We start from the raw sequence: 18147 nt of genomic DNA, 5'->3' as shown, positions 1-18147 counted from the left end.
CTGAACACCATTGTAAACCAGGTACAACGACTCTAATGGGGTTCTTAGAAGACAGTACACCTTACACCAAATTGTCACATTTTAAACTAGAAATATCCAAATAACACTTAAGGGCTCATAAATATGAATGTATATCAAACTTTTCACTTCTTATAAACTTCTTCATTACTCATTGCAAACCCACTAGATTTCAAAAAATCTAGAATAAATTTCTCAAAAAAATTTAAATGATCTTTTCCTATTCAATTCTTAGTTTTGAAATAAGGAATTTATATAATAATGATTCTGACTACCATAAATAAATAGTGCTGATTTTTAGAGTCAAATTTAATTTTCATTTTAAAATATTGCTTTATGATTTCTAGTTAACTTCCAAATTACAATTATGAAGAAGAAAAGTAGGAAACTAGGACATATTGCCATAGGGAGTCAAAGTAATCAATATAGTTCTAGGATGAAAAGCAAACAAACTACTGAAAAAGACCGTGTTGTTCTAATTATCCCACTTCGAACATTTTTGCTACTACTGTGATTGAAATATTATATTTTGGTAATAGTTGAATAATAATAGTTGAATAAGAAAGATTAAAATGTTAAGTTTTTGCTATTTAAAATAAAATTTCCTTGAAGGGAAGAACTATATTTATGTCCTCAAAAACACCAGAATCGCCTGACCAGGTGGTGGCACAGTGGATAGAGCGTCAGACTGGGATGCGGAGGACCCAGGTTCCAGACCTCGAGGTCGCCAGCTTAAGCGCAGTCTCATCTGGTTTGAGCAAAGCTCACCAGCTTGGACCCAAAGTCACTGGCTCAAGCAAGGGGTTACTCAGTCCGCTGTAGCCCCACAGTCAAGGCACATATGAGAAAGCAATGAATGAACAAATAAGGTGTCACAACGAAAAAGTAATAATTGATGCTTCTTATCTCTCTCCGTTCTCCATTCCTGTCTGTCTGTCCCTATCTATCCTTCTCTCTGACTCTCTGTCTCTGTAAAAAAAAAAAAAAAAAAAGAAGCAAAAATACTGAAAAAAAGTATTGATGATGATGATGAAGAAACAGAGTAGTATTAATCTGCTTTAAAATTGTACAATAGCCTAACCTGTGGTGGCGCAGTGGATAAAGCGTCAACCTGGAAACACTAAGGTTGCCAGTTCAAAACCCTGGCTAGCCTGGTCAAGGCACATATGGGAGTTGATGCTTCCTGCTCCTCCCCCTTCTCTCTTTCCCTATCTCTCTCTCACTATCTCCCCCCTCCTCTCTAAAATAAATAAATAAATAAATAAAAATTTAAAAAAATTGTACAATAAAATAAATTTCAGGTGGGTGCTCAATTTTAACATACTGTCATATTTTTAAAACTATACAAATATATCAGCTAATTTGGTGATTGGTCTGCTTAGCATGGAGTTTGTTCTCAGAGTAAGGTCTTACAGCCCAAACTCCCAGAGGATTCATTTCAATAACAGACAAGTTCTGAATAAAACAAAATAAATTTGTGAACCTTCCATAAAATACATCCTTTCCACCAAGAAACCCACAACTTGTGTCTATCCTGGGATTCTTATAGATCTCTAAGAATGACCCCAAAGGTTTCACTACCCTGAAAACTGTTCTGAAATCCAAAAATGTAGATCATGACACTCACTATTCTAAATATGGTACATAGGTAGTGTTGGCTTTAGTAGGAATTATAGGGGCCTTCTCTCTACTTTTGTTTCTTTTCCCAAGGTTCCTTTAATATATTCTGCCCCCTAGAATGGATCAGAACATTCCATTTTATTCTATCCCCAAGAAAGAACACTCCTACATAGTCTATAATAGGGGTCGGGAACCTTTTTGGCTGAGAGAGCCATGAACACCACATATTTTAAAATGTAATTCTGTGAGAGCCATACAATGACCCATGTACATTAACGCAATATCCAATAAAAATTTGGTGTTGTCCCGGAGGACAGCTGTGATTGGCTGCAGCCATCCGCAACCATGAACATGAGCGGTAGGAAATGAACAGATTGTAATACATAAGAATGTTTTATATTTTTAACGTTATTATTTTATTATTAAAGAATGGTCTGCGAGCCAGATGCAGCCATCAGAAGAGCCACATATGGCTCACGAGCCATAGGTTCCTGACCCTGGTCTATAAGATACACCAAGATAGAAGTCATATCTAATTCAACATCTAGCATAGTACCTGGCCCAGAGTGATTACTCTTATACATTTTTTTAAATAAATGAATAAAAGCTTAAGAAAATCAACTGGCCACAGAGTTGGGAACAAGGTTGGCCCTAACTTGGGATTACAAGTCTCTTGTCTGTATGACTAGAGGTAAACTCTATTTCTGTAGTCTAAGCCTAGAGAGATATGGCCAGCTCTACTCTAGACACTTTGGCAAACTCTCTTGTTCTGGCTCTCCTTGTGGGCTAATTATGTACTAGAATGACTCTCTTCTAAATGGCATAATAAAATCTGAGGTTCTGGAGTTTCAAAGTCAAAAGTTACCCCTCTTAGGTCTTATGTGGTATAGTCCACTTAGATTAGGCACCTCTGGAAATGCAACCTAGCTCCCTAGAATTCTGTAGAGTGACAAAGTATCCATTATCTGGCCAGTGCCCTCTGTGCTTATATGATTCCACTGCAACAGAAGGGGAAGCTGGTGAAAGGCAAAATCAGAAGTTAGAAGACTTTATCCCAGCCATTTATATTGTTTATCTAAAATAGTAATTAGCACCCAACCTTATCACAAATTGGATATTATAAAAACAGATTTGAGTTCATCATACATGGCTGTAAGAATTTAAAAAATTAATATTATAATTATATAGTCAAAATAAGATTACAACATCATAAGGCAAAATGTAATTTTTTGATTAAGGAATGGATTATTCAAATGCTGTCTCATTAAGATGAATATTACATACACTTATAAAACATACATTAATATAAAATACTGTAAAATACTTACACCTTCTGCATACTGCAAGTATCGTTTATTAGTTTCCTGTTTACCAAATGTCTCCAAAAACTTTTGACGGTAGGCAAGAACTGTATCAACATGTGTTTTGTATTTTACGGCCAATTCAAGTGCCCTATAATGAGAATAAAAAACCATCAGCATTGTTTGTATTGGCCTCTATGGTCAGTAGAGTTTTGAGGTGAAAGGGTAGGACAAAGAGTCTATGTTGTTCCCTCCACTCATCCCTCAGTATGAAGTGTCATTTTCCCTACCTCATCCATCTTGCAAGTTTCTATTTATACTTCAAGGTCCAGATCAAACATGATCTCTTCTCCCTGACCAGCTCCCCTCATAGAAATAAATGACCATTACCTTATCTGTGCTCCAAAACATTTTATGTATACTGTTGTTACAACCCTACTTACAATGTACTATAATAATTGCAAGTCTGTTTCCTTCACTAACCTATATATTTATTAAAGGAAGATTTGGCTTTAATTTCTTTTTGGTAAGTACGACAGAATATATGTATGGTAAATATTCATTGAAAAATTCATTGAAATCATAATAAAGTTCAACTAAATGAATTTCCCCCCAATGGAAGTGGTTTAACTATCTTGACCATTTTTGTTAAGTCACTAGTGAATTTGTTTGGTTTAATAATCAACTAAATACTGACATCTTTATGTTATTAATATAACAAATGTAAAATATTATGAAAATAAAATTTGAGAATGTTTGACTAAATGCCTTCGCCATTTGATTCTTAGAAAAAGTTAACAGCCATTTCAATTTTATAATCTAGTATCTCTATAACTAAGTCATTTTTAATATTTAAATAGGAGACAAGCATTAAATGAATTGCTGAAATCAGTACAATACTAAAGACTTAAAATCTATATATTTATAACATGGTGGGGAAAGAATAGATTAATCCTCAGTTCTAGGCTGATTTTGTATGCAAGTTTTGGATAGCACCTCTGCCCAGGATCTGTGCATGACTCAGGAATGTAGCTGAATCAGGAACAATCTAGTCCAGCAGTGTTTTCAATTAGTGTGCCGCAATAATGTTTAAAATGTGCGATACCTGACTATTGAGTGCCACATAATTTTAGTGATTAGTTTATGTGAGCCATGAGATGAAAAAGGTTGAAAATCACTGCAGAAAAATATAGCTCTCCTAACACTGTTCCCTGTCATCTTGTTTTCAAGTATGGGAAACATCACTTTAATGGTCAAAGTACATTATTTCCCAAGTTTTCTTGCTATCTAATATGACTTATGAGTTCTGAATAGGCCAGGCATGATTTATCAGAGCCAACTATTACAAATCTATTGTTTTAGAAAGGCTGACTACTGACTATATATTTTTTTGCAATGTGCAAATCTTTAGTAGAAAAATGTTTCATTCTTAGCATGCTTTGGTTTGACCTAAAATAAATAATCACTTTAAGATTTTAGATATGCGCCCTGGCCGGTTGGCTCAGCGGTAGAGCGTCGGCCTAGCGTGCGGAGGACCCGGGTTCGATTCCCGGCCAGGGCACATAGGAGAAGCACCCATTTGCTTCTCCACCCCTCCGCCGTGCCTTCCTCTCTGTCTCTCTCTTCCCCTCCCGCAGCCAAGGCTCCATTGGAGCAAAGATGGCCCGGGCGCTGGGGATGGCTCTGTGGCCTCTGCCCCAGGCGCTAGAGTGGCTCTGGTCGCAACATGGCAACACCCAGGAGGGTCGCAACATGGCGACGCCCAGGATGGGCAGAGCATCGCCCCCTGGTGGACAGAGCGTCGCCCCTGGTGGGCGTGCCGGGTGGATCCCGGTCGGCTGTCTGACTGTCTCTCCCTGTTTCCAGCTTCAGAAAAATGCAAAAAAAAAAAAAAAAAAAAAAAAAAAAAAGATTTTAGATATGCTGTGTATATTGACAATTGAGAAATTAAATACTTAATATAAAACAATTATGAATACGTTATATTGATACAAATGATGTCAAAATTTGGTGCAACAATTTCTTATAAAAATATATTGGCATAAATTATATTGCTAAATTTATTTGCTACCCATCACAAACTCCTCACAGAGTTCCCTTATTCCTCTGTGACTTTAAGTCTTTCAGAGAAAAGGAGGATATACAGAAAAGAACATAGAGATATTGGGATACAGAGGAACAAAATAAGAAGATAAGGGAAGGCAAAAAAACAATTCATAGAGAATCAAAAGATGAAAAGTAAAGATTATCTGTCTTAATCTTTCTAACCCTCTCCCATGTCACCCCCTTATATCTAAGGCTCTAAATCAGTGGTCAGAACGACCAAAATAAGGGGCCGCCTAAAGCCACAGGTTGAGAACCGCTGCTCTAAATTCAGTGCTGTGTGTGTGTGAGTGGAATCTCAGGTGAACCAACCCTTTGGCACTTTAGAAGTTCCACTTCCCATTCTTTCTTTATGCTTATTCAGGATGAGGGAAGTTCTTGACTGCTCACAACTAGAGGTGTTCTAGGCTGGGGGTGCATAAGTTTCCATTCTGGCAGGGGCTTTTCAAAAATTACAAAGAGATACTTTGTTATGGAACATCATCAATCATTTAGTTATGTAGAAAGAACAGAAATATGACATCTAATCCTGCATTTAGATACTAGATACTAAGCATTATGTATCATTACACTCGTTATTATAAAATATGTATTAATTATCTGATTAAAAAGCAATGGCTAAAATAAACATTGAAATGATTATGTGCTGTTTTAAATGTTCTCTGAAAGTACCCTCTGGGTAAAAAATGTTTCCTTGCCACATTTAGGAGGGAATTCACTCCAAATTACAATTACATAAGGGCTATGGGAACAGTATGCCTCTAGCAAATGGTTATTTGGCAACCAAACAAATGCGACATTCGATTATGGGGCTAGAATAAATTCACGTTTATCTTCTCTGATTTTAAATAGAAGGAAGTTATATAAAAAGATAACTCCAAAATATGATTTTTTTTGTATAACTTAAATGAAGCAAAATCACTTTATATAACTGATATAAGTAGAGAAATTATTTTTATTAATACTTACATAAAGAATCAATATGTATACCTGGAGTTTTTAGTTTCTACCTGTCTTAACTTCAGTTTTTCAGAACAGACCACCACCAAATGTCCACAGTGAATGTCAAGTAGATAACCTACTGACTGACCTACCACTCTTCAAGGACTATATTTTATTAGGTTGCAGGCAATTTCCACATTCAAGTAGGAAGGAAAGAAGCACAAACCAGCAAGACTGTGCTCCTCAAATGGAATAAGACACATTTAAGTAAGATCTGTCCCCTTCTAAAGGCTTTAAACAAATATAGAAATTCAGGGATCTTAAAAGCAATCTAATATTTATCATCCAATCCATTCTTTGGTTTATACTGTTATAAACTGATTCTTATATTGGATCCAAACATATCCCTCTTATTTATACCTTTTCATCTTAGCTATACCACTTAAAATAAAAAATTGTCATCACAGACTGACCAGTGATGGCACAGTGGATAGAGCATCGGCTGGGATGCTGAGAACCCAGGTTCAAAACCTGAGGTCTCCAGTATGAGCGTGGCTCATGCAGCTTGAATGCAGGCTCACCAGCTTAAGTACAGGGATCGCCAGCTTGAGAGCAGGACCATCAACATGATCCCATGGTCGCTTGCTTGAGCCCAAAGTCGCTGGCTTGAGCAAGACATCACTGACTCGGTTTGAGCCGTCCCGTTTCCATCAAGGCACACATATGAGAAGCAATCAGTGAACAACTAAAGTGATGCAACTACAAGTTTATGCTTCTTATCTCTCTCCTTTCCTGTCTTTCCCTCCCTTTCGCTCTCTTTCTCTCTGTGTCTCTCTAAAGAATAAAAATAAAATTGACATCACAGAACTTGGTCGATTCTTTTCATTGCTGTATTCCCAGAGCTTAAAACCTGGCACATGAGATACACTCAATAAATATTTTAAAAATAATTATAGCTACCATTTATTGAATGCAGTATGCTAAGAAATTTTCACAATTTTAATCCTTACAATACATATGAAGTTTTATTAGTATCACCATTCACAACATAAGGAAACTGACATTTACAAAGCCTCAGTAACCTGTCTACAATCACAGAGCTATAAATGCAGAACCAGAAGTCAAACTCACATCAGATTCCAAGGCTCCCATTCTTAATCACTACATTTGCCCTTTTCTTATCCAACAGCCTTCTTGAACAAGTATGCTTAAAATAGCCAGATACTTGACCAAAAAGACTGTTTAAGAAAAAAAGCAGATCTCCATGTAATATTTAAATATGCCTGATATGGCAGGCACTTAAATTTATCTGCTGAATGAATGAATATGCAATAGGAAAAAATATTCCAAGTGGTTTCAGAAACATCTATAGAACTTGGAAATGAAGACAAGACCATAAAAGTTTCTTAAAGAGTTTCTTAGCAGCTATAATAACTTCTACTGGTTACTTAGTCCTTGATAGGAAACTATGGGTTTCATTTAAATGAGTCAGAGGTCAAGAGTGAAATGATTGGATTTACATTGTGACAAGATCATTAGGACTACAGTGTGAAGATTGGGTAGGAGAGAGTCTATGTAGATTGGTAATGATGTTATGCCAGCAATTTTCAACTGGTACACCACAAGAATTTTTAAAATATGCAATACCTGACTCTTTCGTCAGAGGTACTGACCCCTTTTCTCTTAGATTGTCAAATAAAAAAATGGCAACAGCCAATACAACAATAGCCATTTGGTGTGAATGAATCAAAATTGTACCTGTTTTTTGTTAGATCAGCAAAATATTATAATTTTTGATATGCCATGGAATTTTAGTAATTAGTTTATGTGTGCCATTAGAAAAAAAGGTTGAAAATCACTGTTATACTGAAAGAAACTTGAATCAGCTTAGACAAAGGTACTGGTAGTAATGTGGGTGAGAGTCAGAGGTATTTGGGAGGTTAAAATAATTGGTAATTGGGGTTGAAAGGGAAGACCATAAGGAAAATGTCAAATGTAACTCCTAGATTTCCAGCTTTGCATTGCCTGTAAAATATAATATAGGTTATTGGAAGAAGATCACATTTATGAGGGAATAAACATAAATTTGAGACATCCAATGAAAATGTTGAGTAGGCAGTTGGATAGCGAGACTCTCAAAGCATATTTCAGAGGGCTATTTGAGAGTGTTAAGTGTATAAATAATGATCAGAACCCTGGAACAATGATCCTGGATCTTTATCAGGTAGACACAAAGGACTATCAGCACTTGACTAACCCACTGGTTTATAGTAAAGATAAAAAAGAAGAAACATACAAAAGGGAGATATCAGGTAGTCAGGAGGAATGGAGGAGCAGCCAGTGTTCATTAAGGTATTGCATAGAGATTAAGAGTGATTATTTTTTTATAAATAATTTTTTATTAATTTTAATGGGGTGACATCAATAAATCAAGGTACATATATTCAAAGAAAACATGTCCAGGTTATCTTGTCATTCAATTATGTTGCATACACATCACCCAAAGTCAGATTGTCCTCTGTCACCTTCTATCTAGTTTTCTTTGTGCCCCTCTCTCTCTCCCCCTCTCCCTCCTTCCCTCTCCCCCCATATAACCACCACACTCTGGTCCATGTCTCTTAGTCTCGTTTTTATGTTCCACCAATGTATGGAATCATGCAGTTCTTGGTTTTTTCTGATTTACTTATTTCAAGGAGTGTGATTATTAAGACCTATTGTTTTCCCTCTCCCTGAGATCTAATATCTTAAGGTAGGATCATTTGCTGAAAATTGGAGGTGGGGGAGAAGGAAGATACAGGAAACAGGATATAGAAATAATAAGGAAGATTTGAAGTTATAGCAGAAAATAAGCATGATCACATGACATAACTCTTAAAGAATCAGAGATTTTATAAGATAGAAAAAAAAAGATGAGGGAAGCAAAAAGGACATCAACTCCATTGACATCTGGATTTTAAGAAGTGTGGAGTAAGAAAGAACTGAGTCCATTGGAAAGGACAGGTAGAGGGGCAGTGTCGCTGGGAACAGTTAAGTTTCACTTAGGTCAAGGAGGTATAAGAAATGTTCAGATGGTATCATATATATCAGTGGTCCCCAACCTTTTTTGGGCTGTGGACTGGTTTAATGTCAGAAAATATTTTCATGGACCGGCCTTAGGGTGGGATGGATAAATGCGTAAAATAAAATTATGCGACCGACGTAAAAACTGTGGTATTTTTAAATATAATTGTCGAACTTACGATATTTATTGGGCTAAGTTAAAGGAGGAATAAGCATGTCCTCATTATTCAAGCTGTATTTAAATTTGTTATTCTGACAATGTTTCATGTTATTTATTCTTTCTCTGTGAACCGGTATCAAATGGCCCAAGATAGAGAAAAAATAATAATCAAGCTTCAATTTATTCCGTGCTTTTATTTATTTATTTTATGTATTTTTTTTATTTATTTATTTATTTATTTATTTTTGTATTTTTCTGAAGCTGGAAACGGGGAGAGACAGTCAGACAGAATCCCGCATGCGCCCGACCGGGATCCACCCGGCATGCCCACCAGAGGCGAGGCTCTGCCCACCAGGGGACGATGCTTTGCCCCTCTGGGGTTGTCGCTCTGTTGCGACCAGAGCCACTCTAGCGCCTGGGGCAGAGGCCAAGGAGCCATCCCCAACTCCCGGGCCATCTTTGCTCCAATGGAGCCTTGGCTGCGGGAGGGGAAGAGAGAGACTGAGAGGAAGGAGGGGGGGAGGGAGGGAGAAGCAAATGGGCACCTCTCCTGTGTGCCCTGGCCGGGAATCGAACCCGGTATTTCTGCACACCAGGCCGACGCTCTACCACTGAGCCAACTGCTTAGGGCCTATTGAGTGCTTTTAATATGCCAGGAATTGTGTTAAACACTTTCTACATGTCACCTACTGGTCCGTGGCCCGGGGGACCACGGGGGGCCACCACAGGGAACCCGAGGGTTGGGGACCACTAATATATATTACATACTATATATTACTTATATATATATTTTTTAATAAATTTTTATTAATGGTAATGGGATGGCATTAATAAATCAGGGTACATATATTCAAAGAAAACATGTCTAGGTTATTTTGTCATTAAATTATGTTGCATTCCCCTAGCCCAAAGTCAGATTGTCCTCTGCCACCCTCTATCTAGTTCTCTGTGCCCCTTCCCCTCCCCCTAACTCTCTCCCTCCCTTCCTCCAATGTCCTCCCTCCCCCCACCACTGGTAACCACCACACTCTTGTCCATGTCTCTTAGTCTCGTTTTTATGTTCCACCAATGTATGGAATCATGCAGTTCAAGTTTTTTTCTGATTTACTTATTTCACTCCGTATAATGTTATCAAGATCCCACCATTTTGCTGTAAATGATCTGATGTCATCATTTCTTATGGCTGAGTAGTATTCCATAGTGTATATGTGCCACATCTTCTTTATCCAGTCTTCTATTGAAGGGCTTTTTGGTTGTTTCCATGTCTTGGCCACTGTGAACAGTGCTCCAATGAACATGGGGCTCATGTGTCTTTACGTATCAATGTTTCTGAGGTTTTGGGGTATATACCCAGTAGAGGGATTGCTGGGTCATAAGGTAGTTCTATTTGCAGTTTTTTGAGGAACCACCATACTTTCCTCCATGGTTGTACTACTTTACAGTCCCACAAACAGTGGATGAGAGTTCCCTTTTCTCCGCAACCTCTCCAACATTTGCTATTACCTGTCTTGTTGATAATAGCTAATCTAACAGGAGTGAGGTGGTATCTCATTGTAGTTTTGATTTGCATTTCTCTAATAACTAATGAAGCTGAGCATCTTTTCATATATCTGTTGGCCATTTGTATCTCTTCCTGGGAGAAGTGTCTGTTCATGTCCTCTTCCCATTTTTTTATTGGATTGTTTGTTTGTTGTTGAGTTTTATGAGTTCTTTGTAAATTTTGGATATTAGGCCCTTATCTGAGCTGTTGTTTGAAAATATCATTTCCCATTTAGTTGGCTGTCTGTTTATTTTGATATCAGTTTCTCTTGCTGAGCAAAAACTTTTTATTCTGATGTAGTCCCATTCATTTATCTTTGCCTTCACTTCTCTTGCCATTGGAGTCAAGTTCATAAAATGTTCTTTAAAACCCAGGTCCATGATTTTAGTACCTATGTCTTCTTCTATGTACTTTATTGTTTCAGGTCTTATATTTAGGTCTTTGATCCATTTTGAATTAATTTTAGTACAAGGGGACAGGCTGTAGTCGAGTTTCATTCTTTTGCATGTGGCTTTCCAGTTTTCCCAACAACATTTGTTGAAGAGGCTTTCTTTTCTCCATTGTGTGTTGTTGGCCCCTTTATCAAAGATTATTTGACCATATATATGTGGTTTTATTTCTGGGCTTTCTATTCTGTTCCATTGGTCTGAGTGTCTATTTTTCTGCCAATACTATGCTGTTTTGATTATCGTGGCCCTATAATATAGTTTAAAGTCAGGTATTGTAATGCCCCCAGCTTCATTCTTTTTCCTTAGGATTGCTTTGGCTATTCGGGGTTTTTTATAATTCCATATAAATCTGATGATTTTTTGTTCCATTTCTTCAAAAAATTTCATAGGAATTTTTATGGGAATTGCATTAAATTTATATATTGCTTTGGGTAATATGGCCATTTTAATTATATTTATTCTTCCTATCCAAGAACAAGGAATATTTTTCCATCTCATTGTGTCTTTTTTTATTTCTCTTAATAATGCCTTGTAGTTTTCGTTATATAGGTCCTTTACATTCTTTGTTATGTTTATTCCTAGGTATTTTATTTTTTTTGTTGCAATCGTGAAGGGGATTATTTTTTTGAGTTCGTTTTCTAATATTTCATTGTTGGCATATAGAAAGGCTATGGACTTTTGTATGTTAATTTTGTATCCTGCAACCTTACTGTATTGGTTTATTGTTTCTAATAATCTTTTTGTGGAGTCCTTCGGGTTTTCGATGTATAGGATCATATCATCAGAAAAAAGTGATACCTTTACTTCTTCTTTTCCGATATGGATGCCTTTTATTTCTTTGTCTTGTCTGATTGCTCTGGCCAGAACTTCTAGCACCACGTTAAATAAGAGTGGAGAGAGTGGACAACCCTGTCTTGTTACTGATTTAAGGTAGAAAGTCCTCATTTTATGCCGTTTAATATGATGTTGGCTGATGGTTTATCATATATGGCCTTTATCATGTTGAGATATTTTCCTTCTATACCCATTTTGTTGAGAGTCTTAAACATAAAATTGTGTTGTATTTTATCAAAAGCCTTTTCTGCATCTATTGATAAGATCATGTGGCTTTTGTTCTTTGTTTTGTTGAAATGGTGTATTACGTTAACCGTTTTACGTATGTTGAACCATCCTTGAGATTCTGGGATGAATCCCACTTGATCATGATGTATTATTTTTTTAATATGTTGTTGTATTCGGTTTGCCAGTATTTTGTTTAGTATTTTAGCATCTGTATTTATTAGAGATATTGGTCTGTAGTTTTCTTTCTTTGTGCCATCCTTGCCAGGTTTTGGTATGAGGGTTATGTTGGCCTCATAAAATGTGTTTGGAAGTATTGCTTCTTCTTCAATTTTTTGGAAGACTTTGAGTACAATAGGAACCAAGTCTTGTTTGAATGTTTGATAGAATTCACTAGTATAACCATCTGGGCCTGGACTTTTATTTTGGGGGAGGTTTTTAATAGTTTTTTCTATTTCCTCCCTGCTGATTGGTCTGTTTAGGCTTTCTGCTTCTTCATGACTCAGTCTAGGAAGGTTGTATTGTTCTAGGAATTTATCCATTTCTTCTAGATTGTTGTATTTGGTGGCATATAATTTTTCATAGTATTCTACAATAATTCTTTGTATATCTATGATGTCTGTGTTGATCTCTCCTCTTTCATTTTGGATTTTATTTATTTGAGTCCTGTGCCTTTTTTCCTTGGTGAGTCTTGCCAAGGGTTTGTCAATTTTGTTGATCTTTTCAAAGAACCAGCTCCTTGTTTTATTGATTTTTTCTAGTTTTTCTGTTCTCTATTTCATTTATTTCTGCTCTGATTTTTATTATCTCCTTTCTTTGGCTGGTTTTGGGTTGTCTTTGTTCTTCGTTTTCTAGTTCCTTAAGGTGTGAAGTTAAGTGGTTTACTTCGGCTCTCTCTTATTTGTTCATATAGGCCTGAAGTGATATGAACTTTCCTCTTATTACTGCTTTTGCTGCATCCCAGAGATTCTGATATGTCGTATTTTCATTTTCATTTGTCTGTATATATCTTTTGATCTCTGCGCTTATTTCTTCTTTGACCCATTCATTTTTTAGAAGTATGTTGTTTAGTTTCCACATTTTTGTGGGATTTTTCCCCTTCTTTTTTGCAGTTGAATTCTAGTTTCAAGGCTTGATGATCAGAAAATATGCTTGGTACAATTTCAATTTTTCTAAATTTGCTGATGTTGTTTTTGTGGCCCAACATATGGTCAATTCTTGAGAATGTTCCATGTACACTAGAGAAAAATGTATACTCTGTCGCTTTGGGATGAAGTGTCCTGTAGATGTCTATCATATCCAGGTGTTCTAGTATTTCGTTTAAGGTCACTATATCTTTATTGATTCTCTGTTTGGATGACCGATCTAGAGCCGTCAGCGGTGTACTGAGGTCTCTAAGTATGATTGTATTTTTGTTAGTTTTTGTTTTAAGGTCAATAAGTAGCTGTCTTATATATTTTGGTGCTCCTTGATTTGGTGCATATATATTAAGGATTGTTATGTCTTCTTGATTCAACTTCCCCTTAATCATTATGAAATGACCATTTTTGTCTCTGAGTACTTTTTCTGTCTTGTAGTCAGCATTATTAGATATGAGTATTGCTACACCTGCTTTTTTTGGGGGTGTTGTTTGCTTGGAGTATTGTTTTCCAGTCGTCCACTTTGAATTTGTTTTTATCCTTGTTGCTTAGATGTGTTTCTTGTAGGCAGCATATAGTTGGATTTTCTTTTTTAATCCATTCTGCTACTCTGTGTCTTTTCATTGGTAAGTTTAATCCATTTACATTTAGTGTAATTATTGACACTTGTGGGTTCCCTACTGCCATTTTATAAATTGCTTTCTGTTAGTTTTGTATCTTGTTTGATTCTTCTCTTTTGTTTTTCTATCATTTGTTTTTGTTTGTTTGTGTTCCATACTTCTTTCCTCTGTTGCTACCTTTTTTAAGTCAAGTGTTTTGTGGTGGTTTTTTCAAGGGTGGTTACCATTAAGTAATGAAAAGGGTACCTACCATATTCATTGTAGTACCCTATCTTATGAGTATTTCTGCACTTCATCGTCCTTTGCTACTGTTAATCTCCATCCTCTCCCCCCTTTTTTTCCTTTGTTGTCACAGTTTAAGTTTGGTTTTATTGTGTTCTTGGTGGAGCTGTTACTTGTGGTGTTGTTTTCTTTTGTTCTTTGAATCTGGTTGGAAAACCCCCTTTAGTATTTCCTGGAGTGGGGGCTTTCTGTTGATAAATTCTCTCATCATTTCTGTATTTATGAATGTTTTTATATCTCCTTCGTACTTGAAGGATAGCTTTGATGGGTATAGTATTCTTGGCTGAAAGTTCCTCTCTTTCAGGTCTTTAAATATTGGGGTCCACTCTCTTCTAGCTTGTAGAGTTTCTGCTGAGAAATCTGATGATAATCTAATAGGCCTTCCTTTGTATGTTGTACTCTTCTTTTCCCTGGCTGCCTTGAGAATTTTTTCTTTGTCATTGGTTTGTGTCATCTTTATTATGATGTGCCTTGGAGTGGGTTTGTTGGGGTTAAGAAAACACGGTGTTCTGTTTGCTTCTTGAATTTGAGGCTTTAGTTCTTTCCACAGGCTTGGGAAGTTCTCGTCTATTATTTGTTTGAGTATATTCTCCATTCCATTTTCTTTCTCTTCTCCCTCTGATATACCTATTATTCTTATGTTATTCTTTCTGATGGAGTCAGACAATTCCTTTAGGGCTTTCTCGTTTTTTATTATTTTTGAGTCTCTTTCTTCTTCTCTCTGTTGTGCCTCAAGTTGTTTGTCTTCTATTTTACTAATCCTATCTTTAATCTGGGGTGTTCTGTTAGCTAAGCTTGTTACCTCGTTTTTCAGCTCGTGAATTGAGTTTTTCATTTCTGTTTGATTTGTTTTTATAGTTTCAATTTCCTTGGTAATATATTCTTTGTGTTGAGTTGTTTTCTGATCTCCCTAAATTGCCTTTCTGTGTTTTCTTGTATATCTCTGAGTATTTTTAAGATTTCTATTTTAAATTCTCTGTCATTTAGCTCCAAGGCTTCCAATATGTTAAGTCTTTTCTCCATAGATTTTTCCACATCTATTTGTGTTACCTTTCTTTCTTTTGTATCCATAATATTCGATTTCCTCTTTCTTATTGGCATCTGAGGGTGGTCTTGTTGATAGCACTAATTAGAATTAATAAAGAGTAAAAAGTAAAAAAAAAAAAAAAAAAAAAGGTAAAACACCCCACAAAAAAAAAACAGTAATAATTTATTATTTCCCCCTTTTTTCTTTCTTCTCTTTCCCTCCTCTCCCTTCCTCAGGGAAATATCGTGATGACCTGTGAATTATATTATGCTAAATGGAACAAAAACTGCCTATAATGGAGGGCCTGATTTGGGGTGAAGAGTTCAAGGGGCAAAAAAAGGGAGTAGGGACCTACTTAATGCAAAAAAAAAAAAAAAAAGGAAGAAAATCTTAGACAAACATAAGATAATTTGCTTGTAAGTGATTGTCGACTAAGAGATATAATGAGAGGGATAAGAGGGAACCAGAATAAAGGAGAAAAAAAAAAGAATAATAAAGAAGAAAAAAATAAAAATAATAAGTAAAAATCTGTTGTATTAAGTGGAGCGAAGACTAAATACAATGGAGAACTTGGGTTGGGAGGAATGCTAGTGAGTTAAAAAACAACGTAAAAAGTACCCAAAATGCCACAAAAATAAACAAACAAACAAAAAAAAAACAAAAACAAAAGCGAAAAAGAAAAATAAAACCAAAAACAAACCTTGAGTCCCAAATTAACTAATTTGTTCGTGATTGAGGATTAAATGGGAGGAAAAGTAAAACGAGAAAAGAAAAAATGAATAGAAAGGAAAAAATAAGAAAAAGAGAAAAACGAAGGAAGAAAAAAAAGGAAGAGAAAAAAACAAAATAAAGCAAAACAAAAAAAACAAAAGAGGAGAGAGTGAGAGTTAAGTGTTTTGGAGTATAACCGTAAAGGAGGGTGAGGATGAAGAAAAGAAATAAAATGTAACACTCATGGGTAGTGTAGTTCAAGAAAAGGGAAGCATAAGATGGGCAGAGAATAAAAGGACCGAGGTGGAGGAAATAAAGGCAATAAGATAGAAGAAACAAACAACAACAACAAAGAAATTAGTGGAACAAGTTGTAAAGTCTGTGGATTTTTCTTGATTTTGAGAGGTTAACTTCTTCCTTTTTCTTTTCTTTCCCTCTTCCTGCTCGGTGACTCTGTACCCCAGGCTCTGCTCCTGTGTCACACTTAGGTAGGGATTTGCAATTGATGGGATTCTATGGCAATGTCATATAATTGGCTTTAGTCTTACTGGTAGTCAAGGCTTGTTGGCAAACGTTGCAGGGTCCAACGATGAGAGAGTTTGCTTTCCTGGAGTCTCTCTCCTAGTCCCCCCTTCCTGAATTAGCAGCCTGGTGATCCAGTATAAGGCTGCTACTGCTTCTGCCTGGGGAGTAAGAGGCTCAAAGAGCTAGGAAATCCCCACTCTATCCCCACTCAGCGCAAGGCTTTGGGAAAGGCTCTGGCAGTCAGAGCCTCCATTGTAATCAGGCGGGGATGGGAGTCAATTGTTGTCAAGGTGACTGTTCAGCGCCTAGCATTCAGTTGGACCACTCAACCCAGGCTTTCCACACTTTGTAGCCTGTTTTGGCTGGGATGAAGAGGCACTAGTCTCTGCTTGCAACTAGTGTAGTATAGATCTTATTATCTGCCAAGTCCCTCTTGTTAGCGTTTATCCCTGAATATGGAGGCTCTATCAATCAGAAGTTGCCCCCGCCCATTTAGCGAGAGGCACTAAAAAATATCACGCCTCTTGTCTTGGATCGCTGAACTGAGAGAGATCTTATCAATTACAGCCCGTGGGTGTGCAGATTTCATGGGTTAAGCTAATTTCAGTGATTGGGTCCGCAGCTGTGCTCCCGAAGGTATTTCAGGCTGCCTGCGCGCCCCTCCCCCAACGCTTGATTGTTAGCTTGAATGGCTGGGTGAGGTGCCCTGCCCACAGAGAGAAGCTCCCAAGTAGGGAAGACCGCCCTGGCGCCTCTCCCGCTCGCCCCGCCGCTGGCAACTGGGGTGCACCAGGCACAGGATAATGGGGCACCGTGGGTGTGCGGGCCAGTAGGGCACTCTGGGCGCGTGGGATGCCCAGGGCACGCGCGCGAATGGGGTGCTCCGGGCACCGGTGGCTGGGGACTCTCACTCGCAGTGCGCGGGCCGCTGGGAACGTTCGCGTTGCTCGCTCTGCAACCGGACCGGGCGTGCGCCGGCGGCTGCTCGCCGCTCCCGAGTGTGGGCCAACTCACCACAGGCGCACTCCCTCCACGGCTTGAATGAACGTCCCTGCGGTAGTTAGCTTCCTCCACACCCTCGTCTCTCAGATTCAAGTGATAACAGTCCTTTCGCTTTCAGTTTGTGTGGAACTCCGGAATGCTCCGAGGATAAATTTTTCTGTTTCTAGTTGATAAATTTGTTGTGATTTTGGGGAGATCTGTCGGACGCGCTGCTCACGGCGCCATTTCCGTGACGTCACCCTACTTATATATATTATACGTTATCAATAAATATTTTCATCCTCCTGCCATGACACTGACACATTGGATGTATCTACACTAAATGTTTGCGGAGGAGCCCTGCAAAAAGGTTAAGGTATTGCATAGAGATTAAGAGCGTGAATATTAAGACTTATTATGTATATGTAATAAAAAATGTTTCTGTCTTTCAATAAGTGTATAATTATAATTTGAAAGGGGAAAGATGATATAAAAATCTCCAAAGATAGATAATGAAAGAGAAAAATAGCAATACAATAAAAAATATAAGTAGTGGTACCAACAGTACATATCTAATGGTTTGATAATACAAAGAAAATCCAGGTCCTCT

General features: G+C 37.3%; 1 protein-coding gene across 6 annotated transcripts in view; it reads right to left on the bottom strand.

The window, feature by feature from the left end:
• Positions 1-18147, bottom strand: part of IFT80 (intraflagellar transport 80) — a 276992-nt gene that overhangs the window by 15962 nt on the left and 242883 nt on the right. For all 6 annotated transcript variants that reach the window (XM_066241592.1, XM_066241593.1, XM_066241591.1 and 3 more), the window contains one exon: positions 2967-3090. In XM_066241592.1, coding sequence (XP_066097689.1) covers positions 2967-3090 — 124 coding nt within the window. The remainder of the gene's footprint in view (positions 1-2966; positions 3091-18147) is intronic.

The sequence above is a fragment of the Saccopteryx bilineata genome, chromosome 8, assembly GCF_036850765.1.
Source record: "Saccopteryx bilineata isolate mSacBil1 chromosome 8, mSacBil1_pri_phased_curated, whole genome shotgun sequence".
NCBI lineage: Eukaryota > Metazoa > Chordata > Mammalia > Chiroptera > Emballonuridae > Saccopteryx > Saccopteryx bilineata.
The sequence above is the reverse complement of the archived record's forward strand: the minus strand, read 5'-3'. Positions and strand labels throughout refer to the sequence as shown.